This window comes from Miniopterus natalensis, chromosome 10 (assembly GCF_054644295.1).
Source record: "Miniopterus natalensis isolate mMinNat1 chromosome 10, mMinNat1.hap1, whole genome shotgun sequence".
NCBI lineage: Eukaryota > Metazoa > Chordata > Mammalia > Chiroptera > Miniopteridae > Miniopterus > Miniopterus natalensis.
This window is the reverse complement of record NC_142090.1, coordinates 84713155-84735956: the sequence shown is the minus strand read 5'-3', so window position 1 is coordinate 84735956 and position 22802 is coordinate 84713155. Positions and strand designations below refer to the sequence as shown.

Genomic DNA, 22802 nt, shown 5'->3' with positions numbered 1-22802 from the left:
GCAATGGAAATAATATCCCCAGGTGAGGATTAAAAAACAACAATAATAGACACAGCATGGAGGTGCAAGAGGGTATAGGGGGGATAAATTGTAATGGAAAAAATAAAAGAAAGAAAGAAGAATAAATAAATATATATTTATAGATAATTAATAAGCATTAAGTATATAAAATACAAAAGTGAGTAAGAACTAACTAATTCAGAACAGCTGTCATCACAGAGGAGGAAGGTCTGGAAGGTGAGCGGTGCTCTAAGACCTGGCTGCCTATTAGCTTGCATAGGGACATATGAGAAAAATTAATAATCATGGTGATTAAGGGGGTTGGGCTGTGGGCCTGGGTAGAGAGTAGTTCATCACTTAATCAGGTCCTGATGTCTGCCATGGCATCATTCTGTAACTTTCATGAAAGTGTGGTCAGTAGGGTCGTCCCGCTTTCACGGGTCTGGGGTTTAAACACCTGAAGTCAAGATGTTATCTCTAACTTACCCAAAACTCTGTGTCTATGGCCAACAGACCTGAGTCTTTGTTCCTAAGACTGTGTGATGCTTACCAGAACCTAATGATTAAGAAAGGGGGTGGACAGCCAGTACATGCAAAGGTGGAAGGACAAGAAAGGAAGGAGGCAAAGTAGTCACGGTGCCATTGGACTGGACAAGGCCAGTGTGAATCAAGAAGACAGAAAGGAGAAACAGAGTTTGTGAACGGTTACGGGGCCTTTATTACATTTCTGTCATGAATAGCTAATTTTTTACATAAATGTAATAGATAACTTATAAACATATGAGGAAGCAGAGATGATGCTTTCTCTCTTTTTTATTTTTAACATTCTAAAATAATTGATGTCCCCAATAGAATCATAGGCCTTAATGAAACCTCAGAAAACATTTTCCAGTTATCCTTGGACTATCCTTGTGTTACTCTCTGATTTAGAATTCTCTGTCCCTAATAAGAATCTCCAGATTTTGGAAAAAATTACCAACCAAAACACTGATTTCTCGTCATCTTTTAGTCAAACCTTCTTGGGTGACCTTCAGAGTAGAACAGAGTAAATACCAGAAGGTGTGTATTTCCCAAATCCTGTTGACAAGAAAATCTTACTTATGGGTGCAAATGCAGGTAAGAGTAGGAAAATGCAGAGAGTATCCTAGGAACCGCTGCCTTCCTCTGCTGATCTCTTCAACACAATGTCCGATATTATCATCTTAATAGTTCATGACAACAGCAACAAGAGTAGCTACCACTCATTTTATTTTCACAATGTTTCAGACTTTAAGAATTCAACATGAATAAACTCACTTAAACCTTACCCCACTCCTATGAGCTAGGTACTATAACGATCACCGTTTCTGATGAGGAAACCAAGGTTTCAGACATATAGAAATGTTTGATTTTTCTGCGATCACAGTATCAGTGGTAGTGCAATATAATCCACAGCCTCTTCTCTAAACCACTTACAAGCTCATTAAACCAGTCATACTTCTACACATTTTACCCTGTCTTATTCATATATCACTACATCATTCATCTGACTGGTGATTCCAAACTCAGCTCTTTTCTGCTATGCTTCAGTGAGAGGTGCACTAAGACCCTCTAACTAACAGAAGCTCACTGACGTATAGGCAGTTTGTGCAGTGGGTGGTCCCAGATGAAGAAGGGCACAGGATCCCCGGTATCAGAGCCTCCCACTCTAATAAAAGAAAGCATCTCCCATCCCTGAAAAGCTTCAGGTTTGATGACTGAGGAACAACAAATAAATAATAACGTGACTTAAGGACTTCATCTATGTTACACACTATTCAATAGAAACTTATCCATCTGGAACTGATTTCAAAGGTCCACTCCTGTAGGAGAAAGTACCAGCTTCTTTCTCTGACCTCTAATTAGGCCACTCTCATCTTGTTTGGAACCATTTGTTCAGCCTGCCTATCTCTGCATTGTGAGCTCTTTGAGAGGCTGATTCTTCTAAGAAGCCCCAGGCTCAGCTCAGGGTCCCTGAGGGTCCCCTGAATGTTTGCTGAATGAATGAGTTCATATTTACAAATTAAACTAGAGGAAGGTCAATGAATACTAAAGATAATTAATGTGCAATTTCAAATATGGAGATGGCTGAGGGGTAAACTGATAACAAGACTGTAATCTCAGAGTCATACTGTATTAAATAGCTCACAAAACACTTTGGTGTGGACATCATTATATTTCATCTTCACTATAACATTAACAATTAGCATGGGCCCAGCCGGGCATGTCTCAGTGGTTGAGCGTCAACCTAGGATCCAGGCAATCAGGGTTCGATTCCCGGTCAGGGCACATGCCCGGGTTGTGGGCTCAATCAATGACTCTCTCATCATTGATGTTTCTATCTCTCTCTCTCTCCCTCTCCTTTCCTCTCTGAAATCAATAAAGATATATTTTAAAAAAGAAAAAAAGAATTCGCATGTTATCGATCAGGAAACTGAAGAGAACTAGCTAGTGATACAACCTTACTCAAACATAATTGATGGAAGCCAGCTAAACTAATCACAAATATTCTTTCCAAGGTACAATTTGCAAATTTCAACACCAATTTCTGTATTGTTTAGATATGTTTCTGCCAACTATTTCTTTTTTCTCTCCCCAATACCCCTCACTTTCACTACTATAGAGAAAACTGAAAGGAAAGAGCCTTAAGGCATGGGTTCCAATCTTGGATTCACTAACCACATGGCCCTTTTTTTTCCCTCTAATATTCATACTTCCCAGGTATTTCCAAGGGTTGTTGAAGTATTGATTAAAGTCATGCATGTAAAATATATCATAAGTCTTAAAGCATTAAGAAATGAATGTTGTCTTTTAACGTGTGACTTTTACATTGCAGGCAATGTCCAGGGCACCATTAAGTAATGATTCCAGTTTGAAGGAATTGTCAGGAACAGCAAATCTGCTGACCACAGGTGGTTCATAGCCGGCCCAGAAACCAGTGTCCCCTCCTGGGGAAGCAAGTACCTCTGGACAGCACTCTAGACCAAAATTGGGTAAGAGAAAATAATTTGGAGGTTTCAGTTCCACTAAGTCCTCTAGAAAGGCTGGTAAGTATGGCTTATGTATGTGGGGTAGACTGCAGAGGCCTGGATTGAAGCTGGATTAAGCTGAGACAGAAGGTAGCACTGGAACTTTGGGAAAATCTTATAAACCTTGAGCTCCTGAATGCTCATGTGTAAAGGGAACATAGGATACATAACTCATATATTGTTTGAGAGCATTACATTATATTTAAAGTAACTGACACAGGCAAGTTTTCCAATAAATGCATCTGTGATAATAGCAACCATACTTTCTTGGTGTTGTATGCCCAAGCCTTTACTCAATACCTAACACATAATGTGCCCTCAATAAATATTTTATGAATGAGTAAAGATTGGGAAAGATTTTCCCTGATAATGGGAAAAATCTAGAAACTAAAATTGAATCCGTCTTTGGTAGTCTTTGTGGAGTCTTAGTCTCTCTTACTTAACAGAGGAAAATACCAAGAGTATATAGAACAGGTAATAATTTTTTTTAAATATATCTTTATTGATTTCAGAGAGAGGAAAGGAGAGGGAGAGAGAGAGATAGAAACATCAATGATGAGAGAGTCATTGATCGGCTGCAGCCCACAACCTGGGCATGTGCCCTGACCGGGAATCGAACCCTGATCGCCTGGATCCTAGGTCAACGCTCAACTGCTGAGCCACACCCGGCCGGGCAGAACAGGTAATAATTTAATGGGAAGAGATTGTGTGTTTTCTGACAAAACAGGGACCAACACTCCACACCCCACCACCCTCTCTCACCTGCTCTTCTCCAACTTAGAACTCAGGAGGAAGGGGATGGAAGTGAAGATGTACAGCCTACGAGAAAGAAAGGACCACATGTACCAAGAGGTCAGCGAACACCCAGGACGGCGACTACCTCCGTAAGTGACCCTCACCAAGAAGCATGTTATATCTTGATACAATAATTTCATCTGGTCATTGGGTGCCCAAATCATTCCTTTCTTCTAGTGACCTGGAGTACAGGATTGAGGCTCAATTATGTGAGTGCCTGGGTTCTCTCTGAAACTCTTTACATCCAGGAACATGCACTACATCTTTCCTGATCCCTGTTCCTCTTGCTTCCAGATTGTGAGAAGTGTCAGAACGTCTTCATTGACAGCTGTGCTGTGCATGGGCCCCCTATATCTGTAAAAGACAGTGCAGTGGACAAGGGGCACCCCAACCACTCAGCCTTTACTCTGCCCCCTGGGTTGAAAATCAGACTGTGAAGCATCCCCGAGGCTGGGCTTGGAGTGTGGAAAGAGGAATCGGATCTGCCGCTGGGTCTGCACTTTGGCCCTTATGAGGGCCAGGTCACAGAAGATGAAGATGCAGCCAACAGTGGATACCCCTGTCCTCTGGCTTCACAGATCCCTCCTGTGGTTTGGTGGGAACCCACCTTCTACATGCTAGATCATGGGTGGGCATAATATGGTTAGCTCTGTGTACTGAGTGGAGTTTGTATGAACAGGGAGCTCCTGTTTGAGGATCAGACCGTGAGTGGGAGCAAGGTGGTACAGACACAAAAGAGCGGCTCCTCCCTGTGAGACTCCTGCTCTGAGTGGACAAATGGACTCAGACATATAGATTATGAGTCAGAAAAATATCGTGTGGTCACCATCGACAGTTGAATCCCCATGCAGGCTGAAGGAACCCTAGCCCTAACGCTAACAACCCTAAGCCTAGCCTTAGCTCTAAACCTAGCCCTCACCCTCGCCCTCACCCTAGCACTAGCCCATTTCAAAGAATGGATGAATGAATTTGTTAGTCTTTTGCCAATATTTCCCAATCCTTAAGTTTTTAAGAGTAACTGTCCTTATTTTACAATTAGTCTTTATAGGGCCACAGGTGTGACTCCAAAATATCCAAGCCCACCAAATCTTTTTACCTCCCCAAAACCTCCTCAGTTCCTCAGATTCACATAGATAGTTGGCTTTATGAAACCCAGTCCTCAGACCTTTCAAATGCAAATACCTGGTCAAAAACTCTTATCTAGATAATCTTTTAAAATACTAAAATAAAATACAAGTTTCTGGGAGGTGAGCCTTTTTGAAAGGAAAGAAAAAGGAAAAGAAAAAGAAGAACCTTAGCAATCTATGTAAATCAACTTAACTTATTTCAACTATTCCTTTTTAAATTTCAAGCTGTTGATGTAATGTCTTATAATTTGTGGGAGGTGTGCTTTTTGAAACTGAGAGTATGTTTGAAATGTGTTCATAAAACTCAGTCTAAAGAGTAGTAATTGCTTACTTTAGAGGGGTCACTAAAATCAAAGGTTTTAAAGAGTTACGAATTTTAATTAATTGGGAAGAAAGCGTATGCTTTGGATAACAGAAGGTATAAGGTACGGAAACATATTTTCAAGGGAAAAATAAAGTGAGTTGTTCTAAAGCTGGTTGTTTCAGAATGGGTAAAAAGGTCTGAACTTAATAACACACTCAAAGTATATAAAAAAGACAAGGGAAATTGATAATCAATAGACAAATTGATAATCGTAATAGATTTAACACACCTCTCATTCAGGGACAGAGCCTACCTCTTTCAGAACCAACAGACGGCCACTAAAACCTCAATGTGATGTAAGAAACTTCAACAACATGACCCGCAAATGGAGTTCAACATTCACAAATAATCCGCTCTACCCCCAGGTTTGCCTGATCACCTGCGCCCGGGTGTTATTCCCAAGGTGCCCACGAGATGGCAGCATTCAACATGCAGGTGATGCCCCTCTACCCCGCCGCTTTTCCTGAGCTCCTGCGCCCGGGTGTTATTCCCAAGGTGCCCAGGAGAGGGCAGCAGAGAAACACGCTTGGAATGTCTCTAAAGTGACCGTGGCCAGGGCGCAGAGGGGGCAGAACAAAGGCGCTACACCCTCTGCGCCCCAAGGATCATGATCTCGGGAACTGAATCTGACCCGGGCCTCCTGGGTGAAACGCGCAGGGAATGCTGTTGGCCGAGGGGCTCCCCAACTCCGTCTCCACTTCACGGACAGAGGCCGAGGCCCATGAAGGCAGCCAGTCCGCAGCCAGCTCCATCAGGAACCTGGGTGTCCAGCCTCTGGGCCCCAAAGATGCGACGTCAGGCCGGGCACCAAGCAACATCACGTGGGCTAAGACGTCACGTTGGCGTGATATTGTTGGGGGCAGAGATGTGGATCACCCTCTGTTAACCGTGACTGTGAAATGGGGAGGGCACCTCGTAGGAACAGGACCCTCGTTTAATGATGATTCACGGTACTGACTATAGGGGATTTTCCTACAGACCCCGGGAAACTGCCGGATGTGCTATGGCGCAGCCCACATCGAGCCCACTGAATAAACCTCATTTCAGCCTCAGGACATGTCCCAGTGGCTGCCAGGGCAAGAGGGTTTAAAGGTCACTTCCACCGCAAGGAGACGTTAACTAGGCTGCGATGACAGAGGGGTTGGCGTGTCATTGGCATCCCGGCAGGATAGCGCGGTTGGTTAGAGGGCCCTCCAGACTAGGACAAGGTTGCAGGTTCGATCCCCGCCAGGGCACATATAAGAATCAACCGATGGGTGTGCTTCGCGGAAGCAGATGCACCGGCTGGGGCCCCAGGACGTGGCCTGTGGCCCCCGAAGTCCCCCAAGTTACAGGAGCCGCTGTGACCAACAACGCCAACCGCATCCTCCCCCACGGTCAGCACCAATGTCTCAGGGCACAGAGGGCGCCCGGGGCGCCGAGGCCACCACCCCCTTCCCAGGGAAGAGGGCCTGCAACCACAGACCTGACAGCTTCACCACCCCGAAGCCCCGCCCTCGATGCTCAGACTGGGCGAGCCCCGTGGAGAAAATGAAATGACTGAGGTGAACGAGGAAATTGCCAGGTAGAAAACTCCTCCCACCTTGAGATGGGAATGACTCTGGAAAAGAAAGGAAAGCATCAACGGGAAGTTGCGACTCAAAGGCATCCTTGGCCCACCTGGAGACAGACCAAAGCATCCTAATGAGACAGAAGCAGATTCACCGCAGAAAGAACACCATGGCCTACGACCGCAGCATTAGAGTTCCCGAGGCACCTTCCAAACATGGCACGGGCCAGAGAGCCCACAACACTTCTCAGCAGAACAACCCAGGAAACTCAGGAAATCTCCCGTTTTCATCAGGATAAAGCTGTCACTTGTGTTGAATGGACGAATGGCCACACCTGCTTCCCTAGGGCACTGGCTTGGCTCTGAGAGGTGGCTCAGCCCAGGCTTCCCCCTGAAAGCTCAAGGAGCATCCTGGCCCCCCAGAAGGCATCGCTGCAAGCCTGGCTGTCAGCCCACTGTGCCTGGAAAACCCACACAGCATTACTCAGGCAGGTGCCCTCTGCCTGACTCCCCCTCCCCCATGAACAACCCTGCTCCCCACTGCACAACCCCCAGCTCCCATTCCATTGACGTCCAGCCTCGAGGCCTCATGTCCTGTGTTCATCTTTGGCCAGCTGATTCACTCCAGGAGTTAGGAAGGAAGCCCACGCTACCTCCTAGGAAAGCCTCACCTGGCTGGATGGCAGGGGCTAGGGCTGGGAAAGGTAGACGGGGCAGGTGTGGAAATTCCTCACCACGCTCCTTGGTTCCCCCTGTCTGCATGCTCCTGGACTGTTGCTCTGGATGCTGCTGGACTGTTGCTCTGGCCCCACACACAGCCAGTCCACAGCACCCAGGATCCCCATGGCCCTCCCAAGGCCCTTTAAGACTACAATCTGGATATGAATCCAGGATCTTTATGCTGCTCAGAAACTCTGACAGCCTTTATCTGGGGAAAGAAAAGGCCAGAAAGAGGCTTCAGGAAAGTCCCAGGACAATCTCAGGAAAAGGCCTGAGCACCATCCTTGGGACAGATATCCTGTCTGCCCTCACGATTCGGGATGTTCGTCTGAGGGAAAAAACACCCTCTTCTTTTTGGGAGATGCTGGCTGGGGACTGTTGTGATTTCCAGAAACAGGTAAGCAAAGGACTTTATTGGCACTGTCTTGGTGGGCATCAGTAAACCAGGTAAGACTCCCCCCATAGCCTGTGGATAGTGTTGCCTGAGCCACAAGGCTTTGCTGCCTTACCTCTGATGGAAGGCAAATTCTGGAGCCTGCAGTGGGGGCTGTGTCACCAGGAAGCTGCCCACCTGTCTGCCTGCCTGGCTAACAGTGGTGCCCGGACCCTCCCCCTGGTATGTGCTCTGGGGGCTGCTGCTGGGTGGATCCGCGAATCCTGCACACAGGGAACATCCACAGCCCAATGTGGGGGGGATGGTGCCTGGCTCACATGCAGCACAACCAAGGCAAAGCTAGGAATTCTCTTAAAATATATCTGTCGAAATACAATATTGGAAGACAGAGTTTAAGAAACACCCTCGAAAGCATGTCCAATAACAAAGAAAAGAAGACCTAAGAAACAAGGTAACCATTTTGGAAGATTGGTCCAGGATTTCCAACATCCACATCACATCTGTGCTTGAGAGAGAGACCTGAGAGCATGGAAGGAAGAGATCATCAAAGAGACTAACGAGTAAGATGACCAAACAATGCCCAGGGCTTAAAGGAGACCTTGATATTGTATTTAAACTCAAAGGCTTAGCACCAAGGTGAATTAGAAAGACTCTTACCTAGGACTTAAAACTCAAAACAAAACCCTCCTTTTCAGCTTTAGCCGTTCACAGCGGATGGGATATAAAACAAAAAGAGTAACCAGTGAACTAACAAAAACAATCCAACTCATAGGGACAGGTCCCAGAAGGGTGGTTACCTGGCAATAGGGGTAGAGGAGGGAGAATTGGGTGAAGGGCTCAAAATACAGGGTAACAGCTCAGGCGGGGTGACTCCATGGTTGAGCATCAACCTATGAACCAGGAGGTCTGAGTTTCAATGCCAGGTCAGGGCACATGCCTGGGTTTCGGGCTCGATCCCCAGTAAGAGGCATGCAGGAGGCAGCCCATCAATGACTTTCTCTCATCATTGATGTTTCTCTCTCCCCCCTTCCCCCCTCTCTCCCTCTCCCTTCCTCTCTCTGAAATCAATAAAAACATACTAAAATATATATATACAAAAGTTAAGCACACAACTCAGTATACAGACACCAAATTATGATGAACGGTACCTGACAATTATGTGATGTTAGTAACCAGTTACCTGCATAACTTTAACCTTTTCAAAAGCACCAATAAAGGAATCGCAGGTGACCTGCAGAGAAGGAAATGTCCGAGCGACTTATGACTTATCAAGGACCCTGGCTGACGCAGTGATACGAGGCCTTCAGGTTTCTAGTGGGAAAAGTATTTTAAACTCTGAATTCTGTCCCTGTCAAATCGTTAGTCAAATGTGAGGGCAGATGAAAGACAACCTGAGAACCATTTATGAGGAAATTTATTTTTCACTCACCCTTTACTGTCAAGTTAACTGAAGACAGTCTCGGACATAATAGGGGTGTCAGGACAGAGAGGGTGAGACCTGTGACTCGGGGCACCCTGGAGCCGACCCAGGGAAGCTACTGCAGGGGCTGTCGGGAGGACGGCCTCACCCCTGGCTCAGGGACACATCCCTGAGATGGGGACAGGGAGGAGGGCTGCAAGCAGCAAGTCTTCACTGGGGACACTTCAAACACTAGAAAGACTAAAGGATGTGAAAAAAAGCAGGCGATGGAAGAATAAAAGGAAGACAATTAGAAAACCCAAGAAAACATGTCTGTAACCACAGAAGACTCAGAAATGTGGGGCATGGGCCGCAGTCATAGCCCAGGCACCTTCCTGAAGAGGTGGGAGGTCTCACGATGCTATTGTACTGGAGGACAATACAGATACACCTATCCCAGTGCACATTCTTTAAAGGGACTGATGACAGCAATGACCCTTATGAAATAAACCAAGATAATGATATTTCTACTGTGGGGTGAGAGTCAGGAGAGACGAGTCTCAGAATCTCCACCCTCCGCTGCAGGGGCAGGAGCTGGCAGGTCCTCAGGAGCACTTTCATTTTCTGCTCTTTCCTCACTGTCTTATTTTGTCTCATGTGCATATTTTATTTTGACAAATAAAATACATGAGAACGATAACCTGGGCAGACTGAAGATGGTGGCGGATTGAGTGGAGACTACCCTGCCACTCTCCAGGGACCAAACTGGAATGACAACTGAACTTTAGAAAACCATCCTGAAAAACCAACTGCAACTGAAGATGAGCTGGAAGGCAACCTCATCACCAAGGAGGAAAAGGGAAGATCGCATAGAGACGGGTAGGAAGTGCAGAGGCACGAGAGGGCTGGCTGGGCTCCCACAGGCAGCAGCTGAAGGTCCGGAGGGAGATCTCAGCTGTTGGGGGCTCCCACTGAGGACTCTGGGGCCTCAACCCCTGGTGGGGCTCCCCAACCCAGAGCACCAGACCTAAGACAGGTGCCCACATAACATCTGGCCCTGAAAAGGAGCCTGGTTTCTATCTGCCAGGGAGAGACACCTGGAAATGCAGGCACCCTCTTAAAGAGCCAACGCACAAAGTTTCGTGTGCAGCCACTCACCTTGGGCTTCAGCAGAGGCAGGGCAGAGTGGACCGTAGCTGTGTGAGGAGAATCTAGGCGGAAGGCACCCCTCTGGATTCCTGTGCCGAGCCATTCCCCAGACTGCAGAGGCACACACTTACCTTCCAAGCAGCTTTTGCCTGAGGAGGAAGCAATTGCCCCACCCTGCAAGAAAACCTCTCGCCCTGCCCCCCTGGAGTTTCTACAGCATGAGGCTCATTAAGAGAATCAGGTTTATCAGCCTGCAGGCAGAGGCAGACCTCAGAGTGCTTTGAGTCTTTGCCTGATCTGCTTCTGGACCCAGGCCTTGCAAAAGCAGACTTAGGTGTGCATCTCGGTCCTGTCCGAACACACCCAGCCCCAACAGAGGGGACCTCAAGCTGTGGGTTATTGATAGCTCCAAACAGGGTGCTCAAGGCCACTCACAAACAGCGTCTGGCATTGGCCTGCACTACAGACCCTCCAAAAAAAAACAGGTTGTCCTAGCAGGCCTACCTAATATATAGAAACAAATCCAAATAGGCAGCTGTTATGACAAGTTTCAGCTGCTAACTGACCCCAACACAGAACCCTAACACAAAACGTAGCACAAACTTTCACCCTAACACTAACCCTAACCCTGGCCTAAACACTGGCCTTAAGTCTAACCTTACCCATAGCCCTAACCCTAGCCCTAACCTTAAGCGACAACCTAACCCTAACCTAAACCTAACACTAGCCCTAACCATAACCCTTGCCCTAGCCCTAATCCTAAACGTAACCATACCCCTAACCATAACACTAACCCTAAACATAACCCTAGACATAACACTAACCCTAACCCTAGCCCTAATCCTAACCCTAAACCTAGCCCTGACCCTAAGAGAAACATAACCCTAGCCCTACACCTAACACTACCCCTAACTGTAAATCTAGCCCTGACCCTAACCCTAAATGTAACACTAGTCCTATCCCTAATACTAACCCTAGACCTAGACCTAGCCCTAGCCCTAGACCTAGCCCTAGACCTAGACCCAGTCCTACCTTAGCCCTAACCCTAGCCCTAACCTTAACCCTAATCATAACACTATCCTTACCCCTACCCCTAACACTAGCCCTAACCCTAACCCTAACCCTATCCCTAAACCTAAACAAAACCCTAACCCTAAACCTAGCCCTAAGCCTAAGTGAAACCCTAACAATAGCTCCAACTCTATCCTAGCCATATCCCTACCCCTGAGATAAACCCTAACCCTAGCCATAACCCTAACACTAGCCCTAGCTCTAACCCTAGTCATGATCCTGAAACTAATCCTAATCCTAACCCTAGCCCTAACCCTAACCCTAGCCCTAACCCCAATCATAGCCCTAACCCAAATGCTAAACTTAGCCCTAAACCTAACCCTAATCCTAGTCCTAATCCTATTCCTAACACTGAAACTAACCATAACCCTAAACGTAACCCTAACCCTAACAATAGCTCTAGGCATAAACCTAACCCTAGCCCAAACCCTAACCCTAAATCTACCACTAACCCTAATCCTAACCCTAAACCTAGCCTTAAACCTAACCATGGCCTTAACCCTAGCCTTTAACCTAGCCCTCTCACTAACCTTAGGACAATATCTAATTCTATCCTAACCCTAGCACTAACCTTAACCCTAGCCTTAGCCCTAAGTCTAACTATAACACTAGCCTTAACACTAACCCTAGCCCTAACCCTAAACCTAGCCATAAACCTGGTCCTAAGATTAACATTAGCTCTAACCCTAACCCTAGCCTTAAACCTAAAAGTAACCCTAGCCCTAACCCTAATGTTAACACTAACCCAATCCTATTCCTCACTTTAACCTTAGCCCTAACCCAAACCCTAGCCTTAATCCTCACCCTAGCCCTAACCGTAACCCTAACCCTAAAACCCTAACTCTAACCCTTAACCCTAACCCTAACCCTAACCCCTAACCCTAACCCTAACCCTAACCCTAGCCCTAACCCTAACCCCAACCCCTAACCCTAACCCTAACCCTAACCCTAACCCTAGCCCTAGCCCTAACCCTAACCCTAGCCCTAACCCTAACCCTAACCCTAGCCCTAGCCCTAACCCTAACCCTAACCCTAACCCCTAACCCTAACCCTAACCCTAACCCTAGCCCTAACCCTAGCCCTAACCCTAACCCTAACCCTAACCCTAACCCCTAACTCTAACATAATAAAATAATGCTATGATGAGCACAGTAGACATGAATTCGTGGGTCAGAGGTCAAGGACCATAAAGCTAGGCACTATCACAAGTGCAGTGACTACGGCAAGCAGCAGCTACTATCTGACAGACAGCTTCCTAAACCAGGCACCACTATCACGAGGTGTGTGCAGTATCGCAGTAAGGGAGATGCAGCCACTATCTCATGAGGCAGCCAGTACCTTGGGAGGCAGGCACTAGGATGAGAGGCATTCATTACACAGAGAGGCATCACTTTCTAGAGGCAGCGATTATCTCAAGGGGCAGCCAGGATTGCCAAAGTCAGGAACCATGTCACCAGGCAGCCAGTATTGCGAGATGCAGTCACTATCACGAGAGGCAGCGACAATTGCAAGTGGCAGCAACTATTGTGAGGCAGACACTATCGTGAGAGGCGGGCACTATTGCAAGAGGCTGGCACTATTGAGAGAGGCAGCCAGTATCTCGAGAAGCAGCCAGTATCACAAGAGGTAGACATAAAATATGGGCTGCCCTAAAATCTGGGGGAGTTGAAAACAGAGTCAGAGGCATCTAATCTAACTAGTGGCGGCCAAGGAGACCCCTGCCCAGCCCACCCCTGATAGATGGGCACTGAGCCTGTACGGGAGCTGCTGCAGGGACAGGAGCCTACTACCCACCAGTACCTCTCCTCATGTGCCCAGCACACTCTGGGTATAGACAGCTGCGTTATTAGAAAGATTTTATTCTATTGAGACTGTTAACATAAGAAAACATTCACCTGTGAAGAATTTTTGAGTTTATTTGAGCCAAACTGTCGACATATACCGTGGAGCAAAATCTCAAAGGGTTGAATTTATGACCAAAAGGGAAATATATGAACCAAAAGGGGCCCAATACTAACCTTACAAACTCAGGCAATGACTGCGTGAAAGCCTTGGTAACTCAGAGACCTAAAGTAACTTCAAAGGATAGTCCAAAATGAACACTTTTTAACTAAAAGCAGTTTGTGGCGGACGGTCATGTCCTAGATGAGAACCTTCCCTGACAAAAGCCATCTTCACCCTGACTAGGCCTGTCTGTTGTCTGTCTCCTTTTAGTTTTTCTTATATTTGGAAAATAGAAAGATTTTAAAATTAGCAATATTTTTAAAAGTCATAAGAATAGCCCAGCTGGGCATGGCTCAGTGGTTGAGCGTCGACCTAGGATCCAGGAGATCAGGGTTCGATTCCCAGTCAGAGCATATGCCCGGGTTGCGGGCTTGATCTCCGGTCGGGAACGTGCAGGAGGAGGCTGATCAATGACTCTCATCATTGATGTTTCTATCTCTCTCTCTCCCTTTCCTTTCCTCTCTGAAATCAATAAAGATATATTAAAAAAAAAAGTCATAAGAATAATAGTCATAATAATAAAATAATAGAATTACTAGTATATTTAGTTCCATAATCAATTTCTTGTTAATTTTGATTATTTGCCAGTATTTATATGAATTATTTCTTAGAGTTTTCTAAATTTTTCTTTACTTAAAGACAAGCCACATGCTAGGAGAAAATATTTGCAAAACACACATCTGATGGGGAGAAAAAGGGGATATCTGTAATACTTTCAACAATATAAATTTTTTTAAAAAACATATCTGATACAGGATTTCTGCTCAAAATACGCAAGGGACTATAAAAAAACAACCCCATTAAAGGTGGGTAAAGATCTCAAACACCTGCCATTCTCCGGAGCATTATCTCATCCTGTTGAGATTCTGCTTCCCAGAAACTGTCGACAGTTTGGCTCAAATAAACTAAAAAAAAAAGTCTCTATATGTTTGAATGTTTCTCACACTGACACTTCACATATATTATTAAAGCAATACTGTATTTGTTTTCTTTTGCGTTGTCCTTTTTGCTGTCACTGTCTTAGATTTTATTCTATGTATGTGATAAAACCATAATTTGTAGTTATTTTAAATTTAATCTGCCAATTTTCATTTAAAGACATTTAGAAATAATTTTTATTACTATGTGTTTCCACATTTTAGTATTTTTAGCGATTCACATTTTACCATTTCTGGCAATTTTTTTTTTCAGTTTAGACTTTTAGTCAGAATATAATTATGTGTACATCATATTGTGTCATGTCAAGAGGGATGCAGAGTTTCATAACTTGATTAGGTGGTTCCCATCAGATTTATACATTATTATATGTGTGTGTGTGTGTGTGTGTGTGTGTGTGTGTGTGTGTATAGTTTGACTTTGTTAAAGTTCTGTTCCCCAGTTCCCTTGCACCCAGTGGCTACAGCGCCCATTGATGATTCCTGCCTGAATAAACGATTATATAAGCGATGGCAAAAAGGTGGCTCTATAATATTCTCAATAATTACATACTTTTTCACCCAACATTCTCCTGAAAAAGAAACTCTCCCTTCTCCCTCCCTGCTCTTTTTTTGTGGATTCCTAGAAACTTTTTGTTGTTCAATGTATTAAAATCCATTGTAAGCAGGTTGTTTTGATATTTAAATCCCTCAAAGTTGAACAGCAGGAGCCCCTCAGTGCCTCCATCAGGTGGCTGCAGCTGGCTTCCCTGAATCCTAGAGCTCCCTGGGCTGGCCTGGCCACAGAAGGAAACTCTTCTCGTCTGCGTCCCCTCCTTCCTCCCCGGCAAGGACACGATCATCCCACCAGGCCTCAGGGACGGCCCTGCTCCTCACGCCTCAGTGCTCTCAGGCTCACCTTCACCCCCTGGATGCTGCTGCCTAGCTCAGGCCAGCTGCAGCCCTGGGCCCGTCTCCCACAACCAGATGCACGGGCCCCAGGAAGCCCCAGAAAGCCCCCCTCTGCTGTCGCACCTGGGGCAGCAGAAACCGCCACCCTGTTCCTGGACTCTGAGCCAGATGTGGACCCAGGTCGCTCCTCGAGTGGAGGGGAACTCCCACCCCAAAACGAATACCCAGAACCAACCCAGATCTTGTCACTCTGAGCTACAAGCCAGAGGCCCTGAGCATCCCAGCCTTGGCCATCCTTCATCACTGACCAGGCTTGCGTCACCCCCTCATCTATGTCCACTTGCCCCCAAACCATTTGTCAACCACCCCTACACCCAAGCCTGCGTCTGCTCAGTACTCACCCTCGCTGCCCTACCTGGGCTCTCACTTGCCAGGTCCTGATGGGCAGGCCAGCCTGCCACCAGCCAGGTTCCACCCGCCCACTGGCCCTGAGACATAAAGCCTGCCAAGGCAGCTCCTGAGGAACCTCCGCTGTCAGCCATGAAGGGGAACAGCAGCTGTCACCTTGCTCTGCACCTGCACGCTGACAGGTGCTTCCAGCACATTCTGCTGTTGGGGGGTGGGGGGGGGGACTGGTAAGCTGTGAAAATCCAGGCACTGGGCCCCTTACAGTAGATGATGCCCACCTATCAAGGCACCCAACCCCTCCTCCATCACAGGAAACAAATGTGGGCAACAACCCCGGCCTCTGCCAACTCCAGTTCCCACCCCAGCCCAGCCTGACCCAACCCTCCAAGCCCTAGGCCAGCCAAGCTCACATGAAGGGAGGGTCCTTGCATCAGGGGCTTGACTCTCCTCCCCCCCGCCCCCGCCCCCACTTGTGACCCAGGGAGCATGGAGTGAGGAAAGAAAGCTGAGGTTAGGGTGATGGGCAGGGTCTGAGGGCAGGTGGGTTTGGGGATGTTGTGGAGGAAGACCACAGGCAGATGAGGCAGGGTAGTCATGGGGGACACCTGGGGCAGGTGAGGTGCGGGTAATTGTGGGGCACACCTGGGGCAGGTGTGGTGTGGTAACTGTGGGGAGCACCTGGGGCAGGTGAGGTAGGCATTGTGGAGAAATTGGGGAAAGTGGAGACCACTGAGGTTGGAGACCTGGGGACATTAGGGGCTGGGATTGGGTTGCCATCCTCCTGTCCTGGCATTATGTCGCCCCCACCATGCAGGGCTGGCCGCAGGGAAGGACAATGAGTTTTTCATGGACTTCCTACAAATGCTGCTGGTAAGGTCCCCAGAGGAGCTCTATGAGGGGCCCCTGGGCAAGTACAACGTCAATGCAGATGCCAGGGCCGCACTGACTGAGCCCAAGTCCTGCATAGTTGGCCTGCATCCCATGCACAAGGTGGAGCTGGTCAAGCTGCTGGTACTGTGTCTGGGAGGGCACCCATTCTCCCCAGACCTGCACCCCATACACCCCAACATGCCTCACCAGCAGGGGTGACATCCCAGATCTCACTGCCTGCAGAGCAGCCCTCAGTCCCTACACACACACACACACAGGCACATGCACACACCCCAGCTCCCCAGCTGCTAGGGGGGAACTACATGTGCCAAAGCCCATTGTCCCCCAGAGGGTGGCCTGCACCTGTTTTCCTGATGGAACTGTGGCTCTCTGATTGGTCACCAGGGATGAGACCCCACCTGTGTCTGCATTCTAGGTGCAAGTGCTGGGCAGTGAGGATAGCACCTAGTGGACCCCAGATGTGCGTACAAGAAGCCATACAACCAGCTACATGAACAGCCATGGCCACATCAACTACTGCAACTTCCCCATGCATGAATCTGTCCTCAACTGTTCAATCAATAAAGTCTTCTGCAGTACAGGCTCTGGTTCCTGTCTCTTCCCACACTCAGGGACACAACCACACGTGTGTGCACGCGCACAAGTGCACACACACACGCAGGTGCACATGCATAGGGTCACACGCATGAAGCATGCATGGGTAAGTACACCACACCAAAGGCCCAGGGGGTTGAGAGCAATTCACTCCCCAAAGTCACCCAAGAGCCTGGAAGACACCCAACCCAGAGGCCCAGGAGGAATCCTGCGGAAGTTAAGAAGATGGCACCTGCTAGTGAGGACAATGAGTCTGAGGGTCCAGCTGGCCAGCAGGGCACCAGAGGCAGAGCAGGGTCTACAAAGGTCCCACAGGAGAACACCAGCTCCCCTCAGGCTCCCACCCACATTCACCCTGGACCCCAGGACTCCTTCTCAACTGTTCCCAGCTCAGGTCTCTGTAGGGGGCAGGGCTCAGTAGGTTCAGCTCTGCCCCTCACCTTTGCTCCTTGGTTACCTGGGTCTGGACCCTGTGGCCTCATTGTCCTGGTCCAGGACTTCACTGTCCCTTTTCCTGCAACAAGGAGCAGAGCGAAGTCCCAGGACAGAGCCATGCCTGGCAAGGGGCAGGGTCCCTCTAACAGAAGCCATTGTCTTCATCACACAGACAGGAATCTAGAACCCACCATCCCATAGAGCCACATTCTAGAGCTCAGGGGCCGGGCCCCTCCCCAACTCTCAAAGCTCCTCAGTGGGAGAGAAGAGAGAGGTAGAGGCCTTCCTCTCCTGCCTCCTTTTGGGGGATGACGCAACAGGACCACCTCTGAGGAGGCTCAGTCCATAGGTTGCTCTGAGTGACACACCTGGATCGAAGAGGTAAGGGACTCTCCAGAGGGCCCCTCACCCTGCCCCACCCCATAGCACAGCCTCAGCCAAGAAGCTCCCCACCTTTACCCACTGCTCCTGCCCAGGCATGCCCAGCATCCTCTGAGTGGGAGAAACCTGGCCATACCCCCTGAAAGCCAGTGAGGGGTAGTCAGTGAGGCCCAGAAGAGACAGCTAGTCTGGGCTTGTACCCAAGGGTCTAATGCTGCTGCCTTGGGCACTAATGAGGGCAGAGCAAACCCACTGCTCCAAACAGAAGCTTCAACTACCCTTAGGTACAGGACCCAGCTTGCGGTCCTGCTGGGGAGTGGGTGGCCTGCACTCCTGCCCATCAGTGGGGGCAAAGGCAGGCATGGAGGTAGGACTGGGGCCTCCCAGCATAAAGACAGAATGAGAGGCCAGACAACATGGACAGTCCATTTATTCAACAGCAGCTTTGAAAGTGAAGTCTGTGGATTCTGAAGGGATGTGTACCCCCATTTCTACTTCACCCCTTTCCCACTCGTTTCTGTCCTTTGTAGGCTAGAGCCTGACACAAAAAAAGATGAATGTCCTAGATGTACTTATACACAACCTTTGAGGGCACCGTTTGCAAGTACACACGCACAGGACACTTGTAGAAATGGGACAGCAGGGTCTCACTGTAGCCCACGAGGAAGTAGAACTTGTGCGCAGGAAGCTGCCTCAAGACCAGAGCACAGATCTCCACCTGGTTAGCCCGGCGCTTCAGGACAAGCTGGTCAGCCAGGCAGCCGGGGAAGGTGCCCAGCATAAACTTGCGAAGAAAAACATCCTCCACCGTTCGCTCTGCAGCACGGTCCTCCCCATCCAGGTTACCTGAAGAGAAGAACACCTCAGAATCACCCAAAGCTCCAGAGGTAACACCCAAAAGCAAGGGCACCCAAGTCCACCCCCAACCCCGCCACTTCTCCTTCCTTCTGTAAGTGGAATAAGAAAAACACTTTAAAGTTCCAAGTACATTACTTCACTGAACTCCCAAACTAGGTACTATCAGTAGCCTTGTTTTACAAAAGGAAAGAATGAGGCCTTGGCCAGGACACAGAACTCAGATGATCACTCCCTTTCCAGCTCTTGCTTGACTGCCTTAGAGCACTGGTCATCCCACAGGCCAGAGATGAGGCCACCGACTCCTTCTGAGGTTTGGAGCATGAGCTTTCTCACAAGCCAGGGCCATGGCCTTCACCCAGTGATTCTCAGTGTGGACCCTGCCACCCCTACACCTCTCACAATATCCACTGAATCTCCACCACCACCTCCAGATCTAAGAACGAGACCCCAGAAAGGGTGGGGGGACAAGAATCTTTAATTTCTCTAAATAAGTACATAGGAAACATCCAAGTTGAAAACCCTCATACTGAACAAAATGCAGTTGATTATCATTAATTTACAATAGTTCTATAAAGTCACCGTGATCAGTGAATTAGCAAAAACCGAAGCTCAGCTCCTGGGGAAATGCAGGGTGAGGCTCCGCAAGCCTTTTAGTTCTATTGTGCTTGTAAACAGATCAACACATAACCTTGGTTTGTGTGTTTCTACTTAGAGACACCCTGTGGGTTACGTGAGCTGATTAACACTGAGCTCCCCCAGCAGCACTAGGGCTCAAGCCTGAAGGAAGTCATCGAACACGCAGTCTCTGTCAACTCGGTCACAGCCTCTGTGAGCTCAGGGGCACTTCACTAGCACTTCGGCATCACCTGCTATTTTAAAGCAGCTGAGTCACCAATAAAAAGCACAAAATTGCAAAAACGTGGCACTAATAAATCTCAAAAAGGACACATTTACTGTAGGAAAGCTGAAACAAGAGAGCAGAGCCCAGAAGGAGTCTTGACTTGAGGTGGTGAACAGACAATATACAGATGATGCATTACAGAGTTGTACACCCGAAACCTATGTAACTCAAGTAACCAATGTCACCCCAATAAATGCAAAAAGTTTTTTAGAAGAATGAGTGTGGATACATTTTTTTTAAAAAAGAGAGCGGGCAGAGGGCAGAGCCCTGTTCAACCTCAACTGGGAAGGTGCCCATGTCTGACAATGACCAAGAAAGTGTCAAGAGTAGGCAAAGGCACAAACACAGAGCAAAGCAAAACCTGTGCTTCAGTGGAAACTGCAGGCTTTGGGCCACCCCCCCCCAGCCCGAGTCACTGCTACGGGGTTCACTCCTTCCACTGCCTCTGGGCCATTCTGCGTCTCTGTGGACCACAGGCAACGGAGCAAAGCCCAGCTCCCGTCTCCTCTCGTGCAGTGGCTTCCAAGGCGCCGCCGCCGGTGTCCGCTACCCGCGGAAAGGGCCAGCTCCGCATCCCTGGCGAACACCCTCCAACGCGCCGGACCTGCCGGGCGCGGCTCTCACCGCCCCTTTGAACGTGAACGAACTATGACGCCGACACTGGCTACCGATCTGAACAAAACCTCTCCCACGAGCTCATTTCGGCCTGTGTCGGTCACAACTGAGAACTTCCGCGGGGCCTGGGGTCGCACCGCCAACCGCCAGCGTCCCCGCCCTCACCTGTGTGCAGCGACAGCCAGCCCTTGCGGTGCGCGATGAAGTGGGGCGCGTGCGCCTCCTCGTAGGTCACCGGCTTGTCCCCTTTGCCCACTCGGACCCGGGCCGCCCGGTTCTAGGAGCAAAGAGCGGCCGTAAGTCAGTGCGCACGACCCAGGCTACGACCTGGCCCCGGCCCCGGCCGCTCGCCCCCCCGCCGCGGCCGGCTCACCTTGGCGCACACGGCGGAGACGTGCAGGGCGCGCGGCAGCGCTCGGCCCCAGGACAGCACCTGTGCGTGGGGAGCGGGAGCGTGAGACGGCGACGAGGGCGCCCTCCGACCCGCCGGCCCGCCCGCGCCGCCCGCTCCCCCGCCGCCCGCTCCCCCGCCGCCCGCTCACCCGCGGCCCGAGCCCCCGGCCGCACACGGGCGCCGCCATCTTGGGCTGAGCGCAGCCCGTGACGTAGCACCGCCCGCGGGGCAAAGGGCAGCGCCGGGAGGCTGCCCGGCGGACGAGACCAAGTCGAAGCCGGCGCGGGTGTGAGTCGCTTGGCCGGGGCGGGGCCTCTGCCGGGGCGTGGCCTCTGGGCGGGGCCTCTGGGCGTGGCCTCGGGGCGGGGCGGGGCCGGCTCGGCTGCAGCCCGAGACCCGGGCTTCCGCACCTCTCCGCCCGCCGGCGCCGTCGTTCGCGTCGCGGCTCCGGTCCCGAGGTCGCGGGGGGCGGAGCGCGGGCGGGTCCTGAGGACGACACCCCGGCCCGCGCCGCCCGCCCGGACCGCCCCTCGAGCGTTTCTCAGGCTCTGCAAATTAGGCTACTTGTCTTGTCTCGTCTCCAAAGATTCTTCTTTTTTCCCCACAATGTGAAGTATATTTATTAAAGTCCTCACGATACACAGAAACAAGATCACAAAAACTGTCAACCAGATGCATTTTTGTAAAAAAAAAAATATGTACACACAGTGAAAATACAGAGACAGTATTTCAAATGTTAGCAGTAGTTTATCTTTGGAAAGTATGATCATGTGTGATTTCTTTTGGTTTATGTATTTTCTATAATGAACATATTTCTTTTATAATTCTGAAAACTACTTTGGTTTTTTAAACCATTTTTAAGTTATTTTTTTAATTTTTCTGTTACAGTTTACTTTCAGTAGTATTTTCAAATATTTAAAACAAAGGAACTCCTGGCTTTATCCACAAGTGAAGAACAAATACCTTTTGGCTAAAACGTCACCCAGGGCTTGGGACGAGCCATGCACAGGGCAGGGAGTCACCTGTGAGGGGCCCTGGTCTGCCTTAGGGGACAAAGAGCAGCCATGGGGATATTAGGGGCTTGGGACACTCACACCACCACCTTCATGGTCTCCAGTGGTCACTAATGTCACAGGGAAAGTAGCAACACTATGTCATTTCAGAACTCAACACGGTGATAGGAAAATACCTAGCATCTAGGCTCTGGAGCTGGCCCCTGGTGTAACAATCTGTGCACACTTGAGCCTTGGTTTCACGGTCTATAAAATGGGTTTACTGATACTACCTCACAGAGCTGTTAGGACAAACAGCTGTCATTGTTTCTGTAAGGTTGAATCATGTGGCATCGCCAACATTTGGCCTGTTGGGTTTTTTTACCTACGTCATCCACCCTGTTGCTGCTGTGGTTCCCATGTGAGGGAAGATGACAAGAATATCATCTACATGGAGGGGAAATGGAGGCAAAGGTGGAGGATAAGTTGCCTAAGATCACACTGGGAAGAGGCAAAGGGACCAAGGCAGTAGTCCCTTGGATTCAGTCTGTACATTCTCCATGACCAAGATTCCTTTGGCCACTTGAAGCTGGGTCCTCAAAAAACAACAAAAACGTTAGTAAAAGGACAGTGCCTTTCATGCCCATTTCACTAAGGATGTTTTAGTTCTAATTTTTTTAACTGTGGCCTCCAAATGTTCAGCATGTTGGATAAGGGGGCAGGACAGGGCTGAGATGTTCTCCAATAACAATATTTTCCAAATGTAAGAACTTTCAACTCTTCCTGAAGGACCCTTTTAAACTGATACTATTTTATTTTTGGTACAGTTTGACAATATTATAATTTGATGTTTTATAAATCTGCTCCAAAGTGGTGAGGAACATGGGA

The 22802-nt window shown here is 48.8% G+C and overlaps 2 protein-coding genes across 2 annotated transcripts; one reads left to right on the top strand and one right to left on the bottom strand.

Moving 5' to 3' along the window:
* Positions 1–13062: 13062 nt before the first annotated feature.
* Positions 13063–17192, top strand: LOC107542059 (secretoglobin family 1C member 1-like). The gene is made up of 3 exons (XM_087820888.1): positions 13063–13141; positions 16668–16864; positions 17160–17192. Exons 1-3 carry the CDS (start codon positions 13063–13065, stop codon positions 17190–17192), a joined length of 309 nt encoding a protein of 102 aa, XP_087677014.1.
* Positions 17193–18566: 1374 nt separating this feature from the next.
* MRPS24 (mitochondrial ribosomal protein S24) lies at positions 18567–21232 on the bottom strand. The gene is made up of 4 exons (XM_087821301.1): positions 21071–21232; positions 20902–20961; positions 20694–20805; positions 18567–19000 (listed from the first exon to the last, which is right to left on the bottom strand). The coding sequence occupies exons 1-4, from the start codon at positions 21107–21109 to the stop codon at positions 18717–18719; spliced, it is 495 nt and encodes a 164-aa protein (XP_087677427.1). The 5' UTR covers positions 21110–21232; the 3' UTR covers positions 18567–18716.
* Between the last annotated feature and the right edge of the window lie 1570 nt (positions 21233–22802).